The 27,386-nt window shown below is 40.7% G+C and overlaps 1 protein-coding gene across 6 annotated transcripts in view; it reads left to right on the top strand.

Moving 5' to 3' along the window:
- DPP6 (dipeptidyl peptidase like 6) overlaps window positions 1-27,386 on the top strand; it is a 575,931-nt gene that overhangs the window by 448,094 nt on the left and 100,451 nt on the right. For all 6 annotated transcript variants that reach the window (XM_049798774.1, XM_049798776.1, XM_049798778.1 and 3 more), the window contains exons 6-7: window positions 2,417-2,469; window positions 19,492-19,573. In XM_049798774.1, the coding sequence (XP_049654731.1) occupies window positions 2,417-2,469; window positions 19,492-19,573 (135 nt within the window). The remainder of the gene's footprint in view (window positions 1-2,416; window positions 2,470-19,491; window positions 19,574-27,386) is intronic.

Raw genomic sequence — 27,386 nt, 5'->3', positions numbered from 1 at the left:
AGTGTATATTTGAGAAAGGATTGCTCCTGTGAATGAGCTCTGCCAGCTTCAAGCCTTTGAAGGCTACATGCTACAGGCACAGCTGATGTGAGATATTTTAGGATCTGGCTAAAGACACAAGAGGATGACAAATGATATTCAGAAAATAAAGGAGTTCTTTGAGAGTCCCACAGCTTTTGTTTTCCCCACTCCTAAACTCTCTTGGCAAAGAAAATGTTTTGCCTCAGTCTCCATTAATGGCCCTAAGACAGCTCCAAACTCTCTAGCATGGCTGCACCGACTCTGTACCACAAGCAGGGACATCAGCAGATGTCCTGCTCAAAACTTCCCTGGCTTTCTTTTCCCTCCAGCCTGCCACATTTCTCTAATTTCCCCTGAAGGCATCTGTTCATACACATTTTGGGGGCTGGCTTCTGCCTCTGATAGCTGACAACACAGCATGGCTTGTTAGCTTGAACACCAGTCCTTGCCTCAGATCATAATTTATATATCTACAACATTTTCTACATCCTACTGCCAGGATATTTGAAGACAAAAGTTACTCAGTATTTAATTTAATTTAATTTTTTCAGCTCTGTAGGCAAATTTAGTCTTCCAGTGCATTTTCTTTGAGGAATTTTAGCAGTTTTAGAACTTCACCAAAGCTGGAATAAAATCTAAGGCCACATGCATCAGCCAGGTCTCCAATATCAGCAATGTAAGATTCAAGAGCTCTTTGGTATGATTGGGTGTAGATGAGATAACGGTAATTTATTTGACATCATCTGAAACAGGTGGATCTAAAAAGGACACCTGTACTAAAATAAATGCTAGCTTGCAGTGAATTCACTTGTATTCCTAGACCTTCCCTGATATCAATACACCAGAGACTCACCTTGCTGGAGGAGTCTTTATGTATCTGAATGCCTAAAAGGAGATACGATTTTGGAATGTAACCTGATGATATCCTTGTAATAGAGGGAGTGAATTGCGCAGGAGAAGAAGGGAATCACATCAATCTGGCATCAGTCTCTTCATTTCATAGGTAGAAATCCAGTGCTTTCACCTCTATACTCTGGTGGTAGATTTTTTCCAGGGGGTTCATGCAGCACGATAAGGATTTTATGTTTGGATTTAAATTGTAGCAGAGAAGTTTGATTTAATATCTACGGGATGATGTACCTTGTGTTTATCTGCCTCTCTGCTAACCCCCCAAAATGTAAGCCTGTTATAAATGTCACTATGAAGGCTTGCCCTCAAGAGTGACAGGTAGTAAGTCATGCTTACTTGCCTGCAATGATAGCACTGTGCTTGGGATGGCCACTGCTGAGGCTGGCAGCACAATCCAGGACATCTCATGGTTTCTTGGCATAAGTAAAAAAAAAAAAAAAAGCCTGTGCAAAACCAGAGGTACCTAGGAAAAATAATTTGATCAGACAAACTTGATGAGTGAAGCAAGTATTCAAGAAGTTCCTCCTTTGTCCTCTGGGACAGGATACTTTATGAGAGCTAATGGAGAGCAAGTGGCTTAAAGATTTAAGTAGAAGTCAAACAAAATGGTTGTTAGACTTATTTATTTAGTAACATACAGTAACAGGACAGAATTGCAACAGTAAGTGCCTGCATAAATGTGTATAAAATCATCCATATTTGGATCTTTCACACTAGAGCCCTGACTCTTGTGTTGCTCAGCATTGCTCACCTTGGGCAACCACAAATCACTGTTAGGGACTGTGTTGTCACTAGTGGAAAGTCGCCAACTCTTAAATTGCTGAGCCTGACTCTGGTATTACTATTTACTACGTAGAAAATAAGTAATAAACTCTCCCTTTTGAGATGACCTACTGTGCAAGCTGACTAGCTCCTCCCCATGGCCCACAATGTGCAAACTGATATGAAGATGCAACTTAGCAAATCAAACAAATGTGAGGTCAGCTATTTGCCCTAAGTCAATAAAGTTTTATTTGCTGACTGACAGGAGTCTTACAACGTGCTCTGAGATCACCCAGCATCAGTCCTTTTTTTATTTACGTGGGAATAAAGCAATGCGTTATATCCCTGTTTTGTCGAGTTATAACGATGGAGAATGTCTCCAGCTGACCAAGGTGTCCTCATTAATGATTGTTCTATATTTAGCCCTTGCAGAGACCATGTGCCCCCAGTTTAATCAAAGACCTGGTAGTCATGGTAACGACACAGAGCATCTGGATGTATACGATTTGCCAAACACTGCAATAAAGTGCAAGATGAAAAGAACACACAACAGCGTTAGGTGAATTAATGTATTGTTCTTTTCTACTACAGATTTTGAAGTGTTTGTAAGAGCTCCCTAGCCATAAAATGCTAGATTGTTTTTTGCAGAAAAAGAGCCCTATTAACGCAAGTGACAATTACTAATCTCCTTTTTTTTGTTTTGTTTCTTAATTTCATTTTGCAGGTCTATCAGCATTCATATACGGCATATTATGTCCTCAGCAAAATACCTCATGGGTAAGCAATTTTTCAATGTCTTCATTTTAAAACTCAGCCATTAAGAATTCTGCAAAATACTTTGTTTTGTGACAAATAGTTTCCTGTGACAGCCCTTTGCAATGGTCTGGCATTCAGCTGGAGCATCCACTGAGCTGTGTGTTGTACAAAAGATGACATAGTCTGGAAACAGAAGTACTCAGCTTCCCTAGAGAGTCAGACTACACGATTTTCATATTCCAGTTTTCAAGTTTTTTGGCTAGAATATAGATGTGTTGGCGTCTGGCTGAGAGCTGTGGTTGGCCTCTCACCAGAGCACTGTCAGAGGATCTATCCAGGGGCGTTTAGTCCCTTAAATTTGGTCAGAATTGAGGCATCGCCCTTCAGTTTTGGGTCTCTTGGCAGATTCCCTTGTTACAAATGCTCTCTCCAGCATCCCATCTGAAGGCAGATAGACCAGTAGTCTGTTCCCAGGATCCTGACGCTGCTTAGATACATGCACTCACAATTATACTGCAGCTACAAGCCTTTGGGTTTATAGTTTATCTTTTCAGAGATTGTGAGGTAAGTGCAGACAAACAAGCGTCCCACACAGGATTTACACAGCATTTCTAAACTTAATGAAAGCATATTGCTTTACCTAAAGCACATAGCGTGAAAGGTTATGTATCATCACAAGTAATAAACGTCCATCACACAATGCCTCTTCATTTAGGTCCCCCTATCCACTGGAAGTCTTGAGGTAGGCTCAGTGTTTAACATAGACATCAAGTACCTTGAGGAGATCCTTCTTTAGCTTTGATTAGTTGCAGTTTTTTAAATCCCACTTTCTCAGCTTTGTCTTTGAGGCGCTACAGGTTACCTGCCACTCCAGCTCCATTACCCTGCAGCTCAGCTCGCCTGTCTTGTTTCTCTAGAGTTTAGCCCATAGTTTCTACCTGCTTTTCCCTTAAAAGGTATCTTTTTTTTTAATATTCTTTAAGGACTGGCTCAACTGGTCAGGAATGGGATGCCACCATACCAATAAAACCATGGTAGCATGTGACGATACATGGTGTTTCAGAGTGACATTTCCATCGCACCAAGGGAAATACATAAGTTGCACAGCAAAGTTCCTCAAATCATTGTCAGTAAATACAAAGCTAAAATCCAGGAAGCTTATGCCAGGTTCTGTTTTAAGTATCATATTGGTGGTAACTGTGCAGGAATGGTAAAAAGGGACAATACAGTTGTGCTCTGCTATTTCTGTAGAACATTGCACATGACTGATTATAAAACATATAATTTCAGTATTTGTTATGCTTCTCCACTAAGTTGTCATTTCTATACATTATGGCTAAACAGGTAGTAGATGTTTTGGATCCTTGCAATAGGTGGCAAAACCTGCAAAATTTAAAAAAAATCTGCCTGGTTTATACACAGGGTGATCATAGGATCACCAGTTAACTCAGGCTGGAAAGGGTCTTCCAAGGTCCAACCTCCCGCTCAAAGCAGTTTACTCAGAGGCTTATCCAGCTGGGTTTTGAAAACCTGCTGGGCAACCTGTCCCACTGCCTGGCTGTCCTCACAGGGAGAAAGCTTCTCCTTATGTCCAGTGTGAACCTCCCCTTTCAGTTTATTTCCACTCTCTCTCACCCATACCACCGTATTAAATGGATTACTGCATCCCTGACTTTGGAAACACTGGGGAACGTCCTAAAGTCCTGTTGATTTCTGCATCCGTGGGCCAAGTGCCTGCCCCTGAGAGAAGGCAGGATCCTGGCCACGGCTGTGTGCTGTGTTTCCTACTGCTTTTTGTAGGCAGCTCCCACTATGCCTGTGTACAGTGGATCAGCAGCCTTCCCACCGGGCAGTCCTCAGGGGAACTCACTGTTTAACACAGGAATGATGTTTAAAGGGCAAAAGTCCTAGAGGTCAGATGTTACAACACCTGCATTTTCGAGGCCCGTGCCCTCTCTCGAATCCAGTTTCTTTGGTACAGTAAGCAGTGGGTTTAACAATATGGAAGTACAGATTCAATGGCAAGATATAAAGACACCTTTCAGCATTTTTTTCCCTATAAAAATAGTAGTTACATTCAGGTATTCCTCAAGGAACAGCACACTTCTTCATAAAAAAAACACCCACCCCCACCCCCCCCAAAAAAAAACCCTAAACAAACAAAACCCAGAAAAAAAACAGAACAGCAACAACCAAAAAAATCCCCAAACAACAACAACAAAAGCTGAAATAACTTTCTTTGGCTTCTACCTAGCATCAGAGAAACAATACTTTGTACAAAAAAAAATCTATACTAGAGATATATATGTTTTAAAATCTGTGAGCCCTGGAGCTTGTGAAGCCTGCTTCCCTACAGCTTGTCTCTTGTCATTGACTCACCACAAAAAATGATGAGCTCAAGGTGAAAAGTTGTTTCCGTGTACAGTTGGAACATGGGAATTAGGAAATTTCTCACCATCATCCATGTAAAAGCTCTGGTGTCCCAGTGTGACACACTCTAGACTTCTTCAGTCTCTTTCCTTCCCTGCCTCAATCTGGTCTTTGTTTTTTCTTTTCTTTTCCCTTTTCTTTTCTTTTCCCTTTTCTTTTCTTTTCTTTTCCCTTTTCTTTTCTTTTCTTTTTTCTTTTCTTTTCTCTTCTCTTTTCCCCTTTCCTTGCCTTGCCTTGCCTTGCCTTGCCTTGCCTTGCCTTGCCTTGCCTTGCCTTGCCTTGCCTTTCCTTTCCTTGCCTTTCCTTTCCTTTTTTCCCTTTCCTTTCCTTTTTTCCCTTTCCTTTCCTTTTTTCCCTTCCCTTTCCTTTTTTCCCTTCCCTTTCCTTTTTTCCCTTCCCTTTCCTTTTTTCCCTTCCCTTTCCTTTCCTTTTTTCCCTTCCCTTTCCTTTTTTTCCTTTCCTTTCCTTTTTTTCTTTTCCTTTCCTTTCCTTTCCTTTTTTTTCTTTTCTCTTCTTTTTCAGGAACTTACTGGATTTACTTAATTTTTGAAAACTCCATCTTTCTGGCAATATATCTGAAATTAGCTTATGGGCTGAAAGGGTATTCAGCAACAGGATGAACACACATAAGTTTTGTATCTGCAGTAAGAGCAAAAGCATTTGACTGACAGCACAGTTCTATTCCAGACAAAACAAAGGTGGAAAAAATAGAAGTATCGTGCATAGTATGCATTAGAAATGCTAAAAATTAACAGTACAGTGGTCCAGGCAGTTTGCTACTACTCTATGATCTTTCTTCATCCCTGACAACCATCTTCTTGTTCCCCTGAGCTATACTGCACACCCAGCTGTGTTGCACCTTGCCCTCTGTGTTTGGTTGAGCTGCGGTGCAGGCAGTTGGAGGGTTGGATGTGTCAGAGGAGAAGTATCCAGTATAAGGGGAAGATTTGGAAAGTGAGAGGGTGCCAGAAGGCAGGCAGATGTGTCAGGCATTGGTGTCCCTACAGCATGATGTAGTGATGGATCAGGCCACCGCTGGCAGAAGGAGGGTTGGAAGGATTGCTGCATTTCGTGTTGGTACAGGTATGGTTTACAAAGTGGTTTAGGCGGTAGGTACGTATACAAGCACTGCAAACATATCGTACAGTAACAATCCCATTAATCTTTCAGGTGATCATAGTGCACGTGAGCGGTGGAAAGGGTGGCACGTTACCATTTTCCTGGGAGATGGGCATTTATGGTTCTGCGTACATTTTAGGGTGGTGCATGACGAGAGCAGACAGGTGTAGCAGGTGAACAGGTAATGAAATACATCACCTGAAAGGAGAGCCTCTGTTGGATGAAGGGCTAAAAATCTCTTCATCGCATATGCATGTTTAACACAGGAATATTGCTCTAATGGACGTGTGTCGATGAAGATTGTTGAGGGCAGGACCAAGCACACTGACACAGCACAAGGTTCGGTTCAGTTTGATATTCCAGTCCTTGGGTGATGACAAAATTTGCAACCCACAGACAGCATCCTTACCCTCCACCTGACAATAACACGAGTGACAAAAAACTTTGGCACTAAGCCACAACCCCTTTGCCATTTCTACAAACTGTTTCCATGCATTAGTCCTCTTCTGCAAGTAGGCACCAGCTTTACACCGCATCGGTGCTGGCCAGTGGCACCTCGGCGTACCTCCAAATCAGCAGCCGAGGCAGTGACTGCTGGTGAGCAAACTCACTCCCCTCCACGATATCCCTCCTGCTCATTAGACACTCATTCCTGGAGACAGGCTGTGACAGTATGACTTTCCCTGGGCTCTCTCTGCCCCGTTCCTCATCCTCGGCTGTGATCTGCCTCATAAGGAAGGCCAGACAGTTTAGGCTTCATACCTATGCATGCCCTTGCTCCACCCCTGCTGAGACTAACTAATAAGGAAGCCAATTAATCTAATCTGTGGCATCACATTAAATAACATGACATTAATGTGCCAGCATAAATTGCTTTTTAAAGGGAAATTTCTAATTATTTTTGCCGTGTTCTGCAGACTGCCCGGGTTCAGGCTGTGTCTAAAGTCAAAAGGGGCTTGTACCACTGTTTTCCAGATTTCATTCCGAGCTCTCCGTAAGTTTGAAGAGCCAATTCAGGCGTGTCCTTAGTACATACATTCACAAATGGTATTTTATACAGGCTGCCGGACTGCAATCTTTTTCCATGAGAGCTGTTGTGGAAGTAAACTCCCCACACAAGGAGTAGCAGCTCAATTTGGCTCTCTATAGGACAACTAATATATGCCAATGACGTAGATACAAAGGATCTTATTTAAAAACTAAAATAAGCCCGAGGTAGAAGAAAGAGTAAATATCCCTTCAGGGATATCTACTGCACAGATTCAATTTCTCCTTTTTTTGTTATTTCAGCCTTCTCACAGCCTTGGTAATAAACCGGGGGTAGAAACCCCTACCGGTTTTGCCACATTTGCCTTCTGTTTTCAATGGCCCATAATTTTCAGTTTTCACAGGGGGAGCCGGCTAAGATCCGCAGGTCTAATTTTCCTGGGTTGAGGTGTGTAGGGAGGTTATGTTCAGTTCAGCTTTCCTGCATGTCACCCATTTTTCTCCTGCTGGTCACCCAAAACCGAGCTGCTGGCGCCGGGTGCCATCTAGTGGAACAAGCCTCCTCGCTTGCTGGCCGTGGGCTCTGGTACGAACATCTCCATCCTGTCCCATCTACTTTCTTCTGAACGCTGCTGCTTTTCAGAGATCTCTGCCGATAACTGCTGACCGCTGTCTGCATTATAAATATTTTTGCAGAGCTCCTCTTATAACCCCACAGTTGCCCTTGCCGCATTGTAATTGCCAGCTGGTTCTAATTTATAGGTACTGCGATAGCGTCTGCAGGTCTGGATGTGGAACGGGGAGCTCTCGTGCAAGGTGCTGGGGAAAAGTGGAACAGAAATACCTCATACAGTTATTTCCTAATATTATTTTTCCTAACTTTGGAAAATAAAAATTTAGCAATACAACGTAGGCAACAACCTACGTATGAAATCCAGCCACTGAAAATTGTTTTATTCTTTTGTGGGTTTAGTAATGTTGCTCCTACTGAGGCCAGTATGGATGATCTTAGTCATTCACATCCTTCGCTGAAATAAGGGAAAAAACCTTAGTTTGTTCAGGGTTTTCATGGTCAGGCCATGACTGACCAGAGTGTTCCCTTAACTTTGTTGCAGGATTTCCCTCACCAGCGTTAAGGTCATTTCACACCAGTGCGTGCTGCCGGACCACTGGTTTGACCTGGCACTGCAAGTCCTAAGCAAGAGCTAATTTTGGATTGATACCCAAGGGGGTGCCTCTGTCTTTAACTTCTTGCTGTGGCCAGCAGGAATGTTACACTATTTTACAGTTTTGTGTTGCGTTTGCATTCCCCAAAATAAAGCCCAGCCTAAACCATACATTTCCTCAGACCTCCCAGTGCTCATCCAGTTCTGCATGAACCATTTCGCTCCGCGCACAGCTCAGTGGCAGGGATTAGCGCTGACCCCCTCGTACGAGCTCTCGGCATGGTGGTCGCACACTCAGCTGTCACGTCAACGGGAGCTTCCGAATACGCTTATAGGGATCGGTGAGAAAATCAGCAGTGACTCCCATTCCTCATTGATTTTTGTGTTTGGGAAGGAGGGAATTGTACACAGTTACTCCTAAGCAGATTCCGTATTTCTTCCCAAGTTTAGATGGTGTAGGCAGAGGAACACGGTAAGTAGATCACAGGAGCAAGTGCGGAGCTGAGTTCAGCTCTTCTTGCCTACGCTGCCGAGGGTCTGTAAAATAAGGCATTCTCCCCCATCCTGAACTCCCAGTAACTTCAAGAGACCTCCCATGAGTGGAGTGAGTGCAAAAAAATGCACTGGAGAGCCACAGAATTGATAACAGGAGGAGGAACTGAGCCCGTGCTTCACTGTGACGTTTGTAGATCTCTCTGCAGAGCTCTCACTAATGTTCCTGTCTCCTTCTTTTATACATGCTACTGGCAGGAAAGAGGTTAAAGTTAATTAAGGAGAACTTAATCAGATTTGTACATACCCTATTGTAGAATATTTTGAAAAACAACAAGGTTTTCCTTGCACATGCTCCCATTTCCATGTTCACAGTAAAAAGAAAATGTGTTTCATGATTTAAAATCATGGTTAAAAAAAATTCAGGGAACTGGCTCTGCTTGCAGACATCTGTCCATTTGACCAAGACTGTTCTATTTTATTTTTTTCTGGCCTGTTATGCCCCTTCTCTGTAGCATTAAAGAAACTTTCCGTGCCTCAGTGTCTTTATCTGCAAAGCAAGGAGAAAAATATTGCTTACCCAACAGAGGCGATATGTGATGATTACTGTAGATAGTGCTGCACAATTTCACTCTTTAACATTATGAACTTGTACTAAAGCCCACATTTTATTTTAAAAGGGAAAAGTAATGTAATTAATAGAGTCTGTTTTCAGCTAATTAAGTTTTACTTAGAGGAGCTGAATACTTTCCCCCAGCAATGATATATAGAGGTTGAAATAAACCCTTACAAAAAGGTATGTAAAACCAAATAAATATGCAAAATTTGTTAAATAAGTAGAAAAATGTATTCTGTAGTTCATGAAGAATCTGCCATTGTTACTTTTTCTCTCTCCTCCCTCTTTTCCAGTTGTCATTCCATAGTTTTTAACATCTTTTTGAGATAGTTTATCTAGTTAATTGACCCCTCGGCTGCATAGTGTGGTGGCTTTTATGCCAGACTATAAATAACAACATCCTCATGATGTGATAAGCTTTTTCAGTTGTATTTTGACAACAAAAGACTGGCCCTTGGAATAGTTATACTTGATAGCTTGACTGGGGAGCCTGAAATTAAATCCTCTGAAGTGGATAGGAACCTTTCAGTTGAGTTTACTGGCATTTGGCTCAAGCCCTGATGGAGCTGTTGGGCTTCTTGCTTTTTATAATCATCTGAATTAAACACTCTGTAAATCACTGGAACAGTGGTTAAATCACATACCGGCTTACTGCTTGCGAATACATTTTGTACCTCTTTAAAAGGAAAAAGCCAGCATTTTATTAAGCAAAGCCATTATCTGAGCATCACTCACTTCCAAGCAGTGGCAGGTTGAAAGCAGCTCAGCCTCAGAAGGCAGTTCAGGCAGGACTCTTGGCTGTGCCGGTGGGAGGAAATCTGCTTCAGTAGCTCAGCACCACATCATTTCCCCAGGGGATTTGCCATTTGCTTGCCCATGTTGGTCACTGCATAGCATTTTTTAATGTGAAATGTTCCTTTTCTGTGTAGGCAAAGCAATTCTTACCACATGCTTCTCTCTTCCAGAGTCAGTTGTGATGTGGGTGGACACCTTAGAAACCATGTATAGCAATAATAATAATGAATAGTCCCCTGATGGGAGGATTTGGTATTAAGAATGAGAGTAAAGACTGCTGAGACTAAAAAAAAAAAAAAAAAAAAAAAAAAAAGATCGTGGGTAATTAATAGTTAGATGTTAGCAGTTTAGCAGAGAAAAGCCCAGCAACCAACCTCCTTATGTTACAGAAAAGGTCAATAGCTTATGGCTCATCAGGAAAAAACAAGGAAAGAAGAAAGGTTTGAAGCAAATTCTCCCATAGTGTCTGTCTGAGGCAGCATCCCCTGAAATGGAGGCAGGGCTCATATTAAATTCTATTCTTGAATAAAATGTGCTTTGCTGGTGAGAAACTTACCTGGATTTGGAAATATTCCCACGTCTCAGTGCGAATGAACCTTCTCTGGTCCCCAGGCTGTGGTCAGCCTCCGAACTGTAGGCACTGCCGCAGGGTCCACGCACATCCCAGTGGTGACCAGCGCCAAAACTTGGCACATCAGTGTGGGTTTTCCTCCTTGTTCATACTCAACAAGGTTGAGTTAGTACATAGAGTTTTGACAGAAAAAGGAGATAAAGGTGGACGAAAGAGAATGTATAAAATGATGGTGCATAGCACCAAATAAGCAACTAACCGCAGCCCGTACAATTGCTGTTTCCGTGCGTCACCTTCCCAGAAATAAAATTGTTCTGTAGGTGGATTTTCATAGTGGGGATTTGGATTTTTTTTGTTTGTATTTTTGTCCTGATGTTCGAGGTTCTGGGCGGGGTTTCCACTAAAATAGGATGAAGAAACATGCATTTCCCCAGCGGGCCATTTTTGCTCCGCTGCTGTCGGGCTGTGGAGACGCCCTGAAGCGTGGGCCTTGATTATTTGTTGCGGTGGTTGGGTGATAAACTCTTTCAGCCTACTTACACTCTCAGTGTGATGTTGTTTGATTACACAGCACAAAGAATGTGAACTGCATGTTACAAAACACAGACCTTTTTTTTTTCTTTCTTTTTTTTTTTTTTTTTTTTTTTGGTGGGGACCTGAAAAAAAGCCAGTTTTGAGGACCCAAACCTGCAACATTATGGGCATTTCCTCACTGTCATGGGGTTTAATGGGGCCTGGGCTCAGGTTATGTAGTGAGGGCTATTCAGGGACCTGTGCCCAGTCACTGAGGTCTATGTGTGATCTGTGCCCCACCTCTGAGGAACATATAGCGGTCTGTGCCGTAGCACTTTTGTGTCTCAGCGGTGTCCTGGGGCTCCCTTTTGACCTCACTACCTGGTTCTGTGGCCACTTCACAGATAAGCACTAATCAAATTTAATAGGCTGAAAATCTCTTATTATGCCAAAAGAAGGATTCTGCCCCCTTGGGGAGCTCAGAACATACAGGGAAGAAAGGAATGGGGGAATTTAGGAAATGCAAGAAAGGACCTTTGGGTGGAGAGAGGATGCTACAGCCAGGGCTTTCCTTGATACAGTAACCACTTTATGGCAAAGGTGATATAATCCCAGGCTGATAGCCCACACTTAACCCTCCATTTATTGAATGCTCCACTACAAATTCGAGGAGCTAAGATGGGAATAGAAAAGGTTGCTTTCCCATGTCACACATGAGAAGGAGATAGAGGAATGAAAGGACCTTCCACATGCAGAGCTGTGAAGGCAAAAGTTACACCCCATTTCAAACGCGAGCATTTCCTCTTGTGTGTGTACTTGAGGCTTATACATCTCTGTTATGGGGCAAAACCGTAGGGATGGAGTGATATTTTAGTCCTTTAAATCAAGTGAGTATTTTACAATCCACTTTTAAACTGTATTTGATATCAGGCTAATTGTGGTATTGCTTAAAAGCAGTCATGTTACTGTTGATAAATGGAAATAATGGCTCTACTAAGTGTATGCCTTGTTTATTTATATATATTTTATATATGTATTATATGCCACATATGTCATGATGACATGGTCTGTGTGGGGAGAGGCTGTGTTTCAATATTCCTGAGAACCTATGCACAAACCTCCAAGATCTCCTTATCCTGTTGACATGAGAAGAAATAAGATTTGCTCAGAGACTCTTAGTTTTCAAAAAGATTCAGAGAATACTGAGTCATTCTGGCTTTGTCTAAAACCCAGTAACACAAACCGTTAGATTAGTTTAGAGCACAAGCCCGAGAATCAATCTCCTGCCCCAATTAAAAGTGTGACCTAGCATCCAGTGAAGTTGTATTGTAACAAGGCACTTCTGCTGGCTCTGGTGGTAGTAGATCAGAGCTGTATCTCATTTTATGTACTAATAATCCCATATTGCTCTCTGCAGGCATCGCATCATGATGCTGTGTTTTTATTAGGGTTTGGAAGTCAGACAAGGTCAGCTGGATGGAAAATGTTAAGGTTTCATCACAAACATCCTTTCCTGGAGACTGGCAGAGTCGCTCTGAAGAACCATGTACATTCATTCCTGGTTCATTATCATTGAGATCTTCCCAGTTCATTCTTAAACAACTCAGTGCTTACTGGGTTGTTTCTCTTCAACCTGTATTTTTTTGCCCGTATTTTGGTTAACTGATCTTTCGATAGTTGTAATTCTGACTAGCCTTCTTGATAGCATTCAGATATTTAGATCTTTGGTTTTCCATGCCTCTGTTGTAGATAAATAGACTTGAAACCCTGATAAATCCAGTGCCTTACCTCATGCCTTGAGTAGCTCTGAGATCAGAGCTGGCTGAGAAACCTCTGTGAAGTAAGAGAAAATTACATGAGTAAGAGAAAATTACTTTTAGGTGGTTGTGTTTATCACCTGAATGCTATCACGTCTCATTGTCTCTTTAGGGGACAAACTATGACTCCAGGAACAAAAGTTCTTTTAAAAAATGCAGTAAAAATTCTCTCTGTCATCTATGATTTAGAGGGGTCACATAAGAAACATGATAATGTCATCATTTTAAAAGTAATGCTACCAGTATCTAAGGGCCATTTCCACCGTTTGCTTACTCAGGGAAACCTAGAGATTTTGATCAATGGCTTGCAGTCCTCCAGCCTGCGTTACCGTGACTCCTAGCCATGTACCAGTCTCCAATGCGTTTTTAAATCAGTTTTTGTAGACCTTCACTAGAAAAGCAAGCCTGTGCCATCATTTTACATAATTCCCAATGGAAGTTGGTGGCTCCTTTTCTGACAGGTGATTAATTTTCAAGTGGTATTAGTATTGTGCAAGAGTTTGCAGGCCCAATAGCAAATATTATATTGATGGATGCTCTACAGACACAAGGCAGGCTATAATCAAAAAGACCTCTGAGCTCATATTGTTGGCTTGAATCTAACTGGATTGCCAAATTAGGGACAAATGTTTCAGATTCCTTTGCTTTTTGTCTTTTATGCTCTAAATCCATAGAATTCATTAATCTTGGAAAAAAATGGTTGGTGAGCCAAGTTGTTTTGAAGAACAGCTGAATGATCTGATGTGTATCTGTAGTAGAAATTAATAAGTTCAAATTGCTTTCATTACCTCCTTCTACTTTTGTTCACTGAAAAGTGCTGTAAGGAAAATATGTGTATGTGTGCGTGTGTGAATTAAATATTTAATAGCGGATGAGCCTAGATGAATGGAAGAGCCTTCCCCATCTATTTAAGCACTTTTATTAGAATTCCAGGAGGATTCCTTTAGTTGCATCTTCTGACAGTCTGATTTCTTGATTATCTGTTCTGGCAAGTCTTTGATTCCCATTTGTATTATATTTTATTCTATCTCACTGTGAGTCTCTGCAGGGCTCTGTATCTCCTGGGAAGAAATGTTCTTAATGGCACCTGTCTCCTCTCCCCCTTGGTCAATACTGAAGTAAACAAGTAATTTAATTGTTTAAGAATACATTTTTGCTTCTCAAGAAATGGCATTCCTGCTTCTTGGAAATCTTTCCCTCTTTCTCCAAGTCCTTATCTATGGTTCTTTGTACATTTATGAACACATATGTTTTAGATGTTTTTATTTCTTTTGGCAAATTTTCTCCAGTGCACTTTTTTCTCATCATGCATCAAAACCTCTTACACATTATGAAGGTTCCAGTTCTTCATAACCCTTCCAGGCTGCTTCTTTACGTGGTGGTTTATATCTCTTTTTTCTTTCCTTCTTTCTAAGGAAGAACAAATCTGTCTAAGCTGCTGTCTGATTTTATGCTATTAGAAGTAGACATGAAGACACCAAGTTCTGGTACTGAGACAGATAGTTTAGAAAGATAGATAGTTTTTATAGTCAACCACAAAAAAGGCTTAAAGTACTGCGAGCTCATTGCTTAGTGCTGTTGTCTTTCAAAATATTCAGTACTGGCTTGATGCAAATAACAAGAGGGGATATTTCTGCCTTCCCCACACTTTTTTTTAACTGTCTTTATTTCTTCAACTTCTTTCCATACACTAGTGAAATCTTAATATACTTTCTATATTTTCCAAAATTATGGCATAGTCAAGCAAGAAGGTTCAAAGTTTTTCTTAAGAACTCACTCCAGCTCATATACAGTTTTTATTATTTGTTTAGAGGATAGACAAGTCAGAGCAGCCTTTGGTGCAAATTGTTACTTTTTTTCTCACATTAGCAGCATGTGCAAAGAATTTCCATACAAATCCTATTGTTCTGTATTTAAAATCTAAATTAAAAATTATTATTACAGACCCTAGAAAAACAGCCTATACCATACCCCAGATTTCAGGTGATTTTTTCAGTTCCAGACTTTTTCAGTCTAGCATTGTAAAATATTCTTCTTGAAGTAAAAGGAGCCTCTCCCTCAATTACAGTGGAAAATCTCTGTTGTTTTTTAAGTTGCTTTGAAGAACTTGATATATTTGTCATGTTTGTGCTCAGGGGGAAACTCAGTGCTATGAAGTCTCTGAGGGAAACTGGTCATCTTTAGAATAGGAGAAAGTATCAGAAGAGGGAACACATAGATGTAAAATTTTCATCAAAACCAATACAACCTCTTTAAAACTAGTTCCTCATTATTCACAGTATATTTAATGTCAATACCACGCAACCTGATATGATTGATTAGTTTGTTTTATTCTACATATATGTTCTGAGCTAAATTACAAGGAAAAATGATTTGGCAGACAGCACGCTAATTGCACTCAGGAATTTTCCTTATTCAGAAATTTTGAGAGCAGGCTTTTTGGCAGAAATCTTCATCTAAATGAGCAGATTTCACAATTTACTACTTCAGTAATGTTTTTTGAACATTGTGCTGAAATCATGCCCATGTGTGGAGCAATTTAGCAGCCTCTGGTGCAGACAATGTCATCTTAACGTGGAAGAGTTTATATAGCACCTGCTCCATCTTCTGTCTGGCCTAAAACAACATTATTATTCCCTTCTTTCCTGGGCTTTGAAATCAATCATTTTAAGAGACAAAAGAAATAGCGGCAACCCTTCAATAAGTCCTTGCCATTTCTTTTTTTTGGAAATGAGGATTAAGGTTCTTTTCCATAAGGAAATGGTGAAAATGATGTGAAGATGCAGTGAACCTAGTTCTTCATGCAAACCCATGACAGGAGAGATACCGACTGCCTTCAGAATAGCCCATTTCCAAGCCAGCATCCTGCACAAATGAGCTCACAAGGGGAAGGCTCAGATCCAAACAAGCCCTAATTATGAGGGTCTGTGAGGAGCACTGGCTCTTTGGAGAGGCTGAGAGGACCCGTAATATTGATTGAGTCAAGAAAAAATACAGAGGAATTTTGAGCAGGCTGTTTTGGAGGAGTAGCTACGGAGGACTATAGCTTATCAGCAATAACATACCTCCCAGAAGGAGTTGACCGGCATGAGGTCCCATTTATGCAGTACTCGGAAAATGGATGAGTGCTCCTGGGTTGTAGGTGTGCGTTTGGTCTGACTCCCTTAAGGGATTTTTACCAAGGAGAGCTAAAGGTCCAGAATAGTATGGGATAATGGGAAATGTGTTTGATAGCTGTTCTCCAAACGGGTTTTTCAGTTTGAGGATTACTAAGAGCTCCTGGGGAGAGTGGTAGAGGGTTGTGGTCATCCCACCTGGAGCAGCTGTGTAGACAACTCCTCCTGCTCTCTCCACAGGTGATATAACGGGTTTGTAAAGGTATTGCTTGTGGCTGCCAGGGAGGGAGTCCACGTATATTCCACTGCAGACCGTGCACCCAACGTAGCCCAAGTAAGCGTCTGGGAATCTGGTCTTTCATGGTAGGGTTCACAAGTAGGTGAACTCCATTTTCATGCCATCTTTAGTGTCCCCTTGCCACTGCTAATACAGCCCATCTGCAGACCATTCCTCCAGTTTCTCTGAAGCCTGCTAGATCAGGCTTGGCAAAGAGGGATGTCTTCTCAATCCCCTTGCACACGATGCCGAAGTTTCCTGCAGGTGAGGGAGTGAATGTTGCTACTCTAGGAAAGAGGATTCTCTTCAGAAGAAACAAGGAACAAGCCAAAATCTACCAAGAGGAAAATGTCCATCTCTCAGAAGTGTTTGTGGGGGAAAACTAGGCTCTTAGACTGCTTTCATAGCCTGTGGTAGAAAAGAATAACCCACAGCATGAGGATGGATGCCTGGCTACCACCTACCTTCAGTGGGCTACATCACAACCTGGACGTGCATGCTGTTACGTGCTCAATGGAGAGGAAGTTTTGGGTAACTAGGTTTGTAAATCAGGCATCTCCAGACAATACACAGTTCCATCAGTCAGCCTTTCTATCTGCATATTTATCAAAAGGTTTCAAGGCAAATGAACAAGATTTGCTACAAAAGGATTTTCCCAGCCATTCTGAACAACTTAAGAAGGAACTCAGGAGATGCAATTCTATTTTAGCTCAGCCATACCAGAGAAAAGGAAGATGACTTTGCTTTTTTGTCTGCAGCAGAGCTCTTTGCCAGTAGGTTGAATGGAGTGCTTTTTCCTCTGCCTTATCAGCTACTAAAGCTGGTTTATGCAGCATTTCTCATTGTGTAAGAGTTTTCCTCTTCTAAAAGATGACGCAGTGAGCAGAACCGACAGGACTCGTCTGAGCTCTGGTCTGAGTTATTGGCTGTAATTGGTATGTCTGTCCCTTAGCTCCACCTGTGCTATCTGAAGCATTACAGGTTTGAATTCTTACAATTTGTATAATCTGTTTATTTAGGGATATTTCCCCCACCATTTTTAGTATCTTGCTCCTCTTCTCACCATGGGTAGAAAAGCCCAAGAACTAGATAGTTCAGTTGACAAATAGTGAAGTACTTTTTTTTTCTCCCATAAGAGGTTTTGATTTGATTTGCTGTTTTTCTCTCTTCCTCCTGCACTCAGAGGTTACTCTCTGTTAAGATAATCAAGATACCTAACCAAAGAGATTGAGACTTAACAGGAATAGCTGACTTGAAACTTAAGTACCTAATGCATACGAGCTTGAAAAGATCCAGAAGAAGTTGTATGGCTGTTCTTCGTACTGAAATGAGAATTTTGTGGCTGCTATTAGTAGGAGTTCAGTATGAGAGTTATGTGTTCTCTTATCCATACCTTACAAAAATGACTTTAGGCTACCCACAGAGACACCTTCTGGTTAAAAACCATGAGAAGAAAAGATAGAATTTTACTCCACCGGCAGCAGTTGTGGACGACCCTTTAGCTATAGAGCCAAAAGCTATCTGGGCACCCTGCAGTGTGCTCAGACTTGAAGGGTCAGTGCCTCACCAAACCACTCTTGCCCCACCGCATTCCTAATAGATCCTGTCTGCATCCAACCTGTCATCTTGACCGCTTTTTCTTAATTTTTTTTTTTTTTATAAAATTTTTCTTTTAATCAGCTCCACAGACCTCTTCCCAGAGGCCTTGCAGACATTATGGCTCATAGTTTATAACCGCTGATACACGCCTTCTGGCAGGAGAGCAGAAGTTGCGGTTCCAACTGCAGGAGTTATGGAAGGGGGATGCTGTAGGCATCGGTGTCCTCACCTAGGGTCTGCCCTCGTTCTACCTGGTCTTTAAACAGGAGTTCACAGGAAAAGCTATTTTTTTTCACATTGGAAAGACTGCACAGAATCATTTTCTAAACATTCCTCTTGCTGCTGTCTTTGGACTTGCTACAACAGCCCCGGTGCAGAGGGAAAGTGCAGCCAAGGGAGTTCTTGCCTGAAAGGGCAGAGCCAGAGTGTAACTGTGGTACAGCACCAGGGCTCAAAACAGGCAATAAAGAGAATTCAGTTAGGGTCTAATTATTGCATTCAGTTTTGCTCTGTTTTGAAAATATCGTCTGGAAAACATTGTCTTTAATGAAGAAATAAACGCTGTACATGAAAAGAAGGCCTTTTGCTTAAAGGCTGGGCAGGCTTTCACTCTTTTCTCTGGTTTTGGGTGATGTTGGCCTCAAATTGCCTTGTTATTCCTGTCTGTAGACCAGTGACGATAATATCCTTACTTTTTAAAGCAGTTTAAGATCTGCTAAAGAGGCGTACTCTATACAGGCTTTATTCGTGCTCTTGTTTGCAGAATACTACTTTACACAGAGTTGTAGCAATGTGACTTCAGAATATGTAATGTAATTATTTGTGCTGAGTATAAATACAGTCAAGGCAATGTTGTCTGCGCTGTGATAAAATGACATTATCCTGCTCTGACATTTACCAAAACCCCCTCCTTTTTCTATATTGCATTTGCTATGTCTCACTGATGTTCTGCTACAAAATGAAGGTAATGGATGAAAGAGCAAGAAAAGCATTTTGATTTTATTTTCTAAAAAAAAAATAAGATGTTTGGTATTAATAAGAGCTTTTCCCTTTGAAGCCAGGCTGCCTATCAGTTTTTATACAGTTGATAAACTTTTCTGCCATCATGTTCAAAGGAAAATTATTAGGCAGAAAAGCCATGTGGTGAAAAAGCTGAAGTTTATTTTTCTTGTGGCAGTACGATTCAAAAATATAATTATTGTTTATCCTTTGTGGACAACATCAGTGTTGATAAATACAATTACTTTGTTTGCCATCCCTTGACTAATTCTTAAGGCTTAGGCAAGTCAGCAGTGGAACTAATGTGTTTAACTTCATATTAAGAAGAAACAGAAATTGTCAGTTAAATACTTGATCTTACCAATGTTTGCTAGTGCTATAGTGCTTACCTTACTGTAAAAATATCTACTGAAATCTGGCACTAAATATTAGATGATTCCAGCTGAAAGACACCTTACAAGGTCATGGTGGATTTCCAAAGCAGGTGTGCACCAGCTTAAATAAAGACATTTCTGAAGCTGAAATCTTATTTTTCTCTTTTTGCAGGGATCCCCAGAATTTGTATCCCCCTGAGGTCAGCAATGCAAAGCTTCAGTATGCTGGTTGGGGTCCAAAAGGGCAACAGCTGGTAAGAGAAAGAACAAGTGTACAAATGAATTTACAGACCATGCTGCTATTGTTTGGAAGTAAAGAAAGAATAATTCATTGACTAGTTTCTTGAAACCTGTGTGGCAGCTTCTAGCATCTTTATGGGGATTGTTTTATCATGTAATTTATTTATAAAATTCCCAAATATGTACATTTACTTCAAAGTAATTGTGTCTAAAAATGCAGAGAAGGAACAATTTATGGAAGCTCTTTGAGAGGATGCACCTGCTTCTCCCGTTGTTGGACACAGGACAGATTATAGACATAATACACAGTATGATTTAGTTAGCATACCATTGCTTCACAAGGGCATCTTCAGACTTGCAAACTTGGCACTATGGATATTTTAATATTAACAGCCCTGTTTGGAGAATGCATCTCTCTAGAACAGAGTTGCCCTGAATTTGCCCTGTAGTTGTTTGCAAAATAGACAAAAGTAGAAGTGTATTCTGGCAAGTTTTCAGAGCTGGCTTTAAAAAAAACCCCACTTGTCAGGGATTCATTGTGTTTCATGGAGCCTTTCATGTTGCAGCAATCCTGAAATCTCCAGTGTTTTGTCCCTCAGCCACTGCCATGTTGGATTTGCCCATTTTTAGAGCATGTATTTCCTGGCCAGATCCCCTGGCTTTGTTTCCTGGTGCAAATCCAATATTAAGGCTTTGCATGTTCCAATCGCTCTCTTTCTACCGTAATAAGAAAAGAAAAAGTGGAAACTTCTTTTTTTTTTTTTTTTTTTTTTTTTTTTTTAATATGGAATTTTTATACCAAGAAATGAGCTTTAAAAGCTCATTATCTGAGAAATTCTGGCATATATCTCCTGTCCCCAGTCCTCTCTTGGGGATTTTTTGTCTGTGACCTTAACTAGATTGTTTCCAAAATTTGTGATTTAAAGAACAGCAATAGGAGACATTATAGTTGCCAGTCTGCAAATCAGGTTGGAGGAAACACAACAGATACAGGAACAGGAAAGTCTCTCCTCTGTTCCATCGGGAAAATCAGGTTTGAGAGAGTCAGCAACCTCAAATCCGATATGAGTGGAGATGCAGCAGCCTTCACCTCTCTGCAAAATGACTTCTGAGGAGCTCGTTTATATCACTGCACACATGTACGTGCCCCACTTTCATCCCCTCACATGTGCCATTTCAAATTCCTCAGCCTGCTTTCCAACAGATCACTGCTGAGCAGTTTGCACCGAGTCCCAGAGACTGGGGTCTGATCATGACCAAACCTTTTCTTTTATATTCATTGGTGAAGACCACTGTGATCTCGTTATCGAGCTTCTGGCCAACTGATGATAATGTACAATCAGTTGATAACACATTATGTTCAAAACTAGAGACTAGCTTTAGAACACAGCAAAGAAAGCAAAAACAGACCAGTGGATTTTTACTCACTGTTCACTAGCTCTTTCTATTTCAAGTCTAACAAACTGAGCTTCACAATGTATAGCAAAAGCTACATCTGCTAATTGAAAGCTAATATTGAGTTGCACTAGTGATTTTCTCCATTTCACAGGTGAATCTTCCTTCCTTTAATATAGTTTTGCTGTGAACTGGCGTGCCCTCAGCACCTTGAGTCACAGCACGTTATTGATTCACATTCGTGTTAGTTTTACCAAGCTGAATGGATGTACTTAACTTCTACCTTGGAAAGAAGATTTAACTTTTTTCATACATACCACAGTCAAAATGACCAATTTAATTCCTCCATTGCCTTCTCTACCAAAGTAACATAACTATACAGAAAGGAAAAATATTCATATCAAAATGGACAAATTATATGTACAACAGGACAGTATATACAGTCCAGGAGAAAAAAAGTTTTTAGTCCCAACTTGATCCTTTAATGCTGAAATAATTGATACCACTTTCCACCAATTTTTATTAAGAAATATACAGTGAAAACTTAATTCCCTAAGACATCAAGTTTAGTACATGTCCCTGCTGTGGGACACATGACAGATTTTTTTTTTTTTTAAGTCACTTCAAATATTCCTGTTACTACTGAATTCCAAATGAATGTTGGAAAAATCTTGCAATAGTGGAATTGTTCTGTGTTTCTTTTTTTTTCTTTTTTTTTCTTTTTTTTTTTTTTTTTTGGCTTCCAAATATGTAAATCTGTTGGCCTGTAATTCAGCTGTATTCCTTGTACTTGCATTTGGAATCAGGGTAGGTGAGGAGAACCTCCCTGGTAGTTTAAACATTATCTTGCATACCTCTAACGTATGTGCCTTTTTGCTCTTTTCCTTGCCAGTCATTTGCCTTAAAATAAAATTATCGCTGTAGTTTATAAAATAAGCAGGCTTTTACATGCATCAATATAATCTATTTATAGCTAATGATCAACAGAGAATTGCCAGAGGAAAAAAGAAGCTTTTTAAAAAAAAAAAAAAATCTACAGGCATTATAAATGAGACAGAGCAAATATACAATGCTCACTGTTCTGTATTTCAGGCCTAATTGAGTTACTCAGAATATAATTGCCAGTGAAATTCCTGTCTCCTACTGTGGGGACAACATCGAGTGCAAAGGCAGGGAAAAATTAAAGTCTGTTTAAACTTGATAGTGTGAATGTGTTTGCTTCATGTAGGCTGGGTCGTGTTGCAGGAGAAGGAGGGAAAAAAAGGCAAGTGGGCTGTAAAGCAGTGACATGCTGGGAATTCCCTGTCAGCTCCCCTGGCTCTCGGTGGTTACAGGGCCAAAGACACGTTTCGGTATTTGAGGGTGGTCCTTCAACTGCGCTGACGTACCCCAGCGTGCGCCGGCTCCCTCTGCGCGCGGTCTGCAACCCGACTTCGTGCTGCATCGCCCAGGAAAGGTGGGGGCAAAAGGCGGGTGGGTTTGGCATCACCTGGAAGATTCACCGCAATTTTCAGGAATTCCTTAAAATCTCCTGGTGTGTTCTTCTTTGGCAACACAAAGGAGAGGCAGGGCAGGAGAGTAAGAGGGTTTGGTTCCGAAATTTTTCATTCCCTTTGTAGCTTCTGTTTCATACTTCCTAGGGGAACTGTTGGTCACTGTGTCTGACCTCTTTCTCTGTTGCATGTCTAATAATTCAAAAAAGAAATATATCTGAAGCAGAAGCAGCCTGAATGATCTGCATTCTTTGCGTTTAAAAATAAACAGTGGAACTTTCCCAGGAGCAATTTTCTATTTATCTTGTTTTCTTTTGTCCTTACTCATTAAATTATGTGCCAATTCTTAGATGATGAACTCCTCAGAGCATGGTTCTTGACTTCTTACTAGCCTGCAGAATGCCACACATGCCAACAGAGCTGTATAAATAATGGCAGATATTGGATCTGAGAAAATCTGTGTCAGAAGATCAGAATGCAAAAAAGCCCTCGCTTCTGGCACCTCAGAAAAATGCTTCAGCCTTTCGCAGATCTCAGCCAAAGTCTTACCAAATTAAGTCTTCCAAAGCTGTTGGAAGAATTGGGCCCTTACCAGCGTGAGCTCCTGAGTCAATAGAAAGAGAACCACTAACTTCGGTCCAAGAGAGAACATATTTCCTAAATGTGGCTGTTATTAAAGGGCTTATTCCTGTCATTTGTCCTACAACATGTGCCATCATTTGTGCTTTTGTAGAATGGGTGAAAAACACTATTAAATTGGAATAGCAGTGTGATATAGTCACTTTTTGTGGGTGTAAATGACTGTGCAAAATGTCCGTGAAGAAAATCTATCCTTTTCATGGTGCACCTGGCAGCCCAAAGTCCCTCGTAGTATTTGATGGCATCAGCCCACTGGCCTTCAGCATGGTGCTTGGTGGTTTCCAGTGAATAGTTGTGTATTATCCTCAAACAGTTTGTGTGAAACTTTCTAGCAATATGAGGATGTTGGTGGCATGATAGGACTGCAAAACAGTGTTAGGCTGTACCTTTGTCCTGTTCCCTCTATGCTTATCTTCGTAAAAATCTTCACTCCTTAGATTTCCTCTCTTTTTCTGATCTTGCCATTTATGAGTCAACAGCTACCTACTTTTGGAGTTTCAATTATGCCACAAAAAATCTTCTCTTAATTGATCTTAAGGGAATATTTTACCAGTTTCATCACGTTACCTCTTTTAGAGCGAGGTTCTGCCCACGTGCAGAGGGCTCATGTGAGTTTTCCCTGATACATTTGCAAAGGTTAGTAGTTACTATGACCCTGAACTTAGCTTTTTTAGACAAATAGAGGTGTCCAAGCTTGTCAGCCACACAAGTTTTATGAAAACTGAGGATGGTGTGAAGAGGTTTCCTTTGCTGGTTTGCTTGGCAGCATTGCTGAAGTCAGGGAGTGCTTCAGGAGCAAGAGACTGTGTAGCGTGTATCTGTAGCTGAAGTGTTCAAGGAATCCAAAAAACCCGAAGTTTTCAGGAGGCTTTTATCTAGGGTATCCCCAAATAAGAACATCCAGGTTCAAAATACTTGATTTAAGGACAAGCTAGGTATATACATGGGCCCTATTGTCCAAAGAAAAGAGCAGTGAGTATTTGCCTGCATTGAGAGCACCGAAGTACAGTGCACAGGAGTTGTTAAACTCCAATTTCAAAAGCAGAAGAACAAATAGCAGTGCTGCTATTTTCCTTTTTTTTTTAATCAGAATCTGTAACAGCCCTGACAAATACTAATGATAATGGTGACACATCAGATGCTGGGGGAAGCAGTTCTGCACAACTTTAGAGGCAGCAGTTATAATTCAAAAAAATCTCTCTCATAGATCATAGTATTTATTCTACAGCAAAGAGAAACATTTTTTTTTAGGTTCTCCTGACCAGTCTTTTACTGTTTCCACTGTTTCTTTAAAGTACCAAAAACATACAGGAAAAGGATTATAGTTGCTGGAAGTTTTGTATGCCCTTGCACTTACTGCAACCCCACAGAATGGTCAAAATGGGTTTCTCCTGCATTCATAGTCAATAAACCTTTTCCAGTGTCAACTCTTTTGAAGCAGGAGCTAACTTCTATTCTTGCGGATTATGCAGCAATCAAGTATGTAATTGGTTCTAAAGTAACAGAAGTTACGTTCCACAGCAGGTGCAGAAGTTGCATTAGGAAATCTCTATTTCAGTGAAATGCAAATGCCAACAAAAAAAGGAAGAGCGAGTCTTTGAGCCACTACCATGTTAGGGGTTTGCAGGTGCCCTCAAACAGTGAATGCTAATGCTGGTAAACAGCTTATTGTCATACATATTACTGCTTTAAAAAGTGCAATGCAATTAAAAGGAATATTGGATTTGCTTCATATATAAAATATTTGAATGATAGATCCTGCTGCACAGGGCCCAAACCTATCCATCTCATTTATTGTTATAAATTTTTTTAACACCGTAGCACAATGTCTTGCCAACTAGGATATCTAGATGCAAAAAAGCTGCTTAAGTGTTGACACCTGGAACTAAACTGGAGTGACTCCTCTAATTAGCAGGTTTTTCCTTGACTGAATTTGTGCCGGTCATGCCAGCTTAGTTCCAGGCAGAAGGGCTGCACAGATATCAGGTGAGGAGGACCATTCTCACAGGAGGTACTGAATCATCTGCTGTTGTTCCTAATCCAGCAGGACTTTTGAACTGCTCTGTGTATAATTGCTGTAGGTCTATTTGTCTCCACCATTATTTCATAGATTTTTACATCATTACCTTCAAGCTGCTGTTCTCTCACCTTCTCATTTTTGCAATGACATCTGAATCAATATTTAGCTGTGGTCTGCTGTATGTAATTATTCTGGCTTGGTTATCTTGCTAGTTGCAAGGAAGAAAAGCCCTGCCTCCCCCGCCCCCCCCCCCCCCCCCCAATGTCTATATAAGCCCTGTTTAAGCATGGCGAGGGATATTCAGACAGCTTTTTACATGGTCCCTGCATTCTGGGAAAATCAGAGTTTCAGAATAATGATGTGCTGTCTTCCCCTCATCCCCTTTTCCAGTGTCAGAATATATTTATTTTTTTTAGGGAGACCCAGTAAGACATTACACGTACACTGAATACCTGGATGGGTTACTCTGGCTGGGGATTCCCCTTCCTCTCTTCCCCCATTTTATTCAAAGATTTCCACTGGAAAAGTGTTGTGTTTGGTTTTTTTCCTTTGATGCTCTGCTTTTCGGTTACAGTGCCAATAGTGTCCTATTTTTACTTTTGCACATCCTTGTCATTTTGTTTGGCATCAGTGAGCTTGGTGTGTTCAGTCCTCGTTCACCAAAGGGAAGCATTGGCACAGTCAGTGTTATGAGCTCTGCTGAGAACGGCTGTGTCCCTTCCCATCTTAGCCTTCTTGGTATTGCATTTTCATCACTGGCAGAAGAGCAAGATATTCAAGATAACTGAAGATGCTACAATAAGTGTTGCTGAAAGAAGATAGAGGTGATTTTATTGTAAATAAGATGTTGCCCTTTTTGTGGGCGTGAAAGATTTCAGAGGAAAAAATGAAATTGATTATTTGCCATAGAAGTTTTACCAATAAATCAGAAAAAAAGTTACTGCTCTTGCATCTAAATATGAGACATAGGATGATGTAATGTTTAGGGCATCGCCCCTGGAGGTGAGATGCTGCCATAGGCTTCCTCTGTGACTTCATATATGTCACTTTGTTTTCTGGTTAAATTACAGCATGAAGATGGCAATATATTCCTACCTTACAGTGGACTTACAGAATTAATATAGTAAATGTTGCAGAAATTCACACTCTGTATTAAGGAAACTGAGTATGTACCTGCAAGAAATGCAGGTATTGATGGACTTGCTAGCTTAGAGCGATTCAATGGCTTGTTGCACTATGGGGCAAGTACTGAATTCTCTTCCTTTGTATGTTACCACATTTTGTTATATGCTACTGCCGTTGCATAAAGAGCAAAATTCCTAACAGTGCAACGCTCTAGCATAGGGTCAGTTCCACTGAAAATAATTCCCTCCTATTACAGATATCTAAAATGTTGATATTCCTTTCATTTCAATTGAGCTTTATGGGTATTGGACACGCATCTTTTCTCAAGGGCATTTTTCATTTCAGAGCTCTAACAGCTAGAAGTATCTACTTGAGGTCTGTGTGTAAGTGTTTCTGGCATCTTACAAAACCGTGGTTGGTAGATGATGTCCATTGAAGTAAGTGCTTATGAAAAGTGTTGTTCTTTGAAAGCTGCTATTTCGTGCCATGAAAATAGTTACTTTTTACATTAGATAGCAACAGCCATTGGTGAGAGTATGATTAAGTAACAGATGTTAGGATGCCACAAGCACGACTAAGCGGTGCAATCTAAGAGACTGTGGAGTATTTCATCTTCGTTTATGGTGGTGGTCTTTCCTTCCCCAGAAACTGCCATTCATCAGAGCCATGAGAAAACTTCAGGAACAATTCTGTTAGCTCTGCTCTTCAGCTGCTGGAATAGATGTTGATAATTTCTGTTACTAAACACTGTATTAAAGAGGAATATTACACTGACTAGCTCACTGTCCAAGGTCAGATGTGTATGTGGAGGAACCCTGAATCCCAGCTGCCAGTTTCTTTATACTGAAAAGTAATCTCTGTGCTCTTCTTAGCCAGATATTCATTCTATAACACAATAAAATATTTTAAATGAAACACTGTATCATCTTACATTAAAAAACCTAATTTATAGTGATGCCCTACATAACCATCAGTGATATTAGGTTACAGAATACAAGATAATCCATCAAGCAGAACTTAAAAGCAGAATCAGAGTTCCATACTAAATGGTACATTTACTGATACATTCTTTAACATAACAAGGCAGTCCTAAATTAAAATAACCCCCTTTGAATCCAGGGCAAGGAAATCCAAGTAGACATGGTTCTCTTTGTT

This window comes from Accipiter gentilis, chromosome 4 (genome assembly GCF_929443795.1).
Source record: "Accipiter gentilis chromosome 4, bAccGen1.1, whole genome shotgun sequence".
Taxonomy (NCBI): domain Eukaryota; kingdom Metazoa; phylum Chordata; class Aves; order Accipitriformes; family Accipitridae; genus Astur; species Astur gentilis.
The sequence above is the reverse complement of the archived record's forward strand: the minus strand, read 5'-3'. Positions and strand labels throughout refer to the sequence as shown.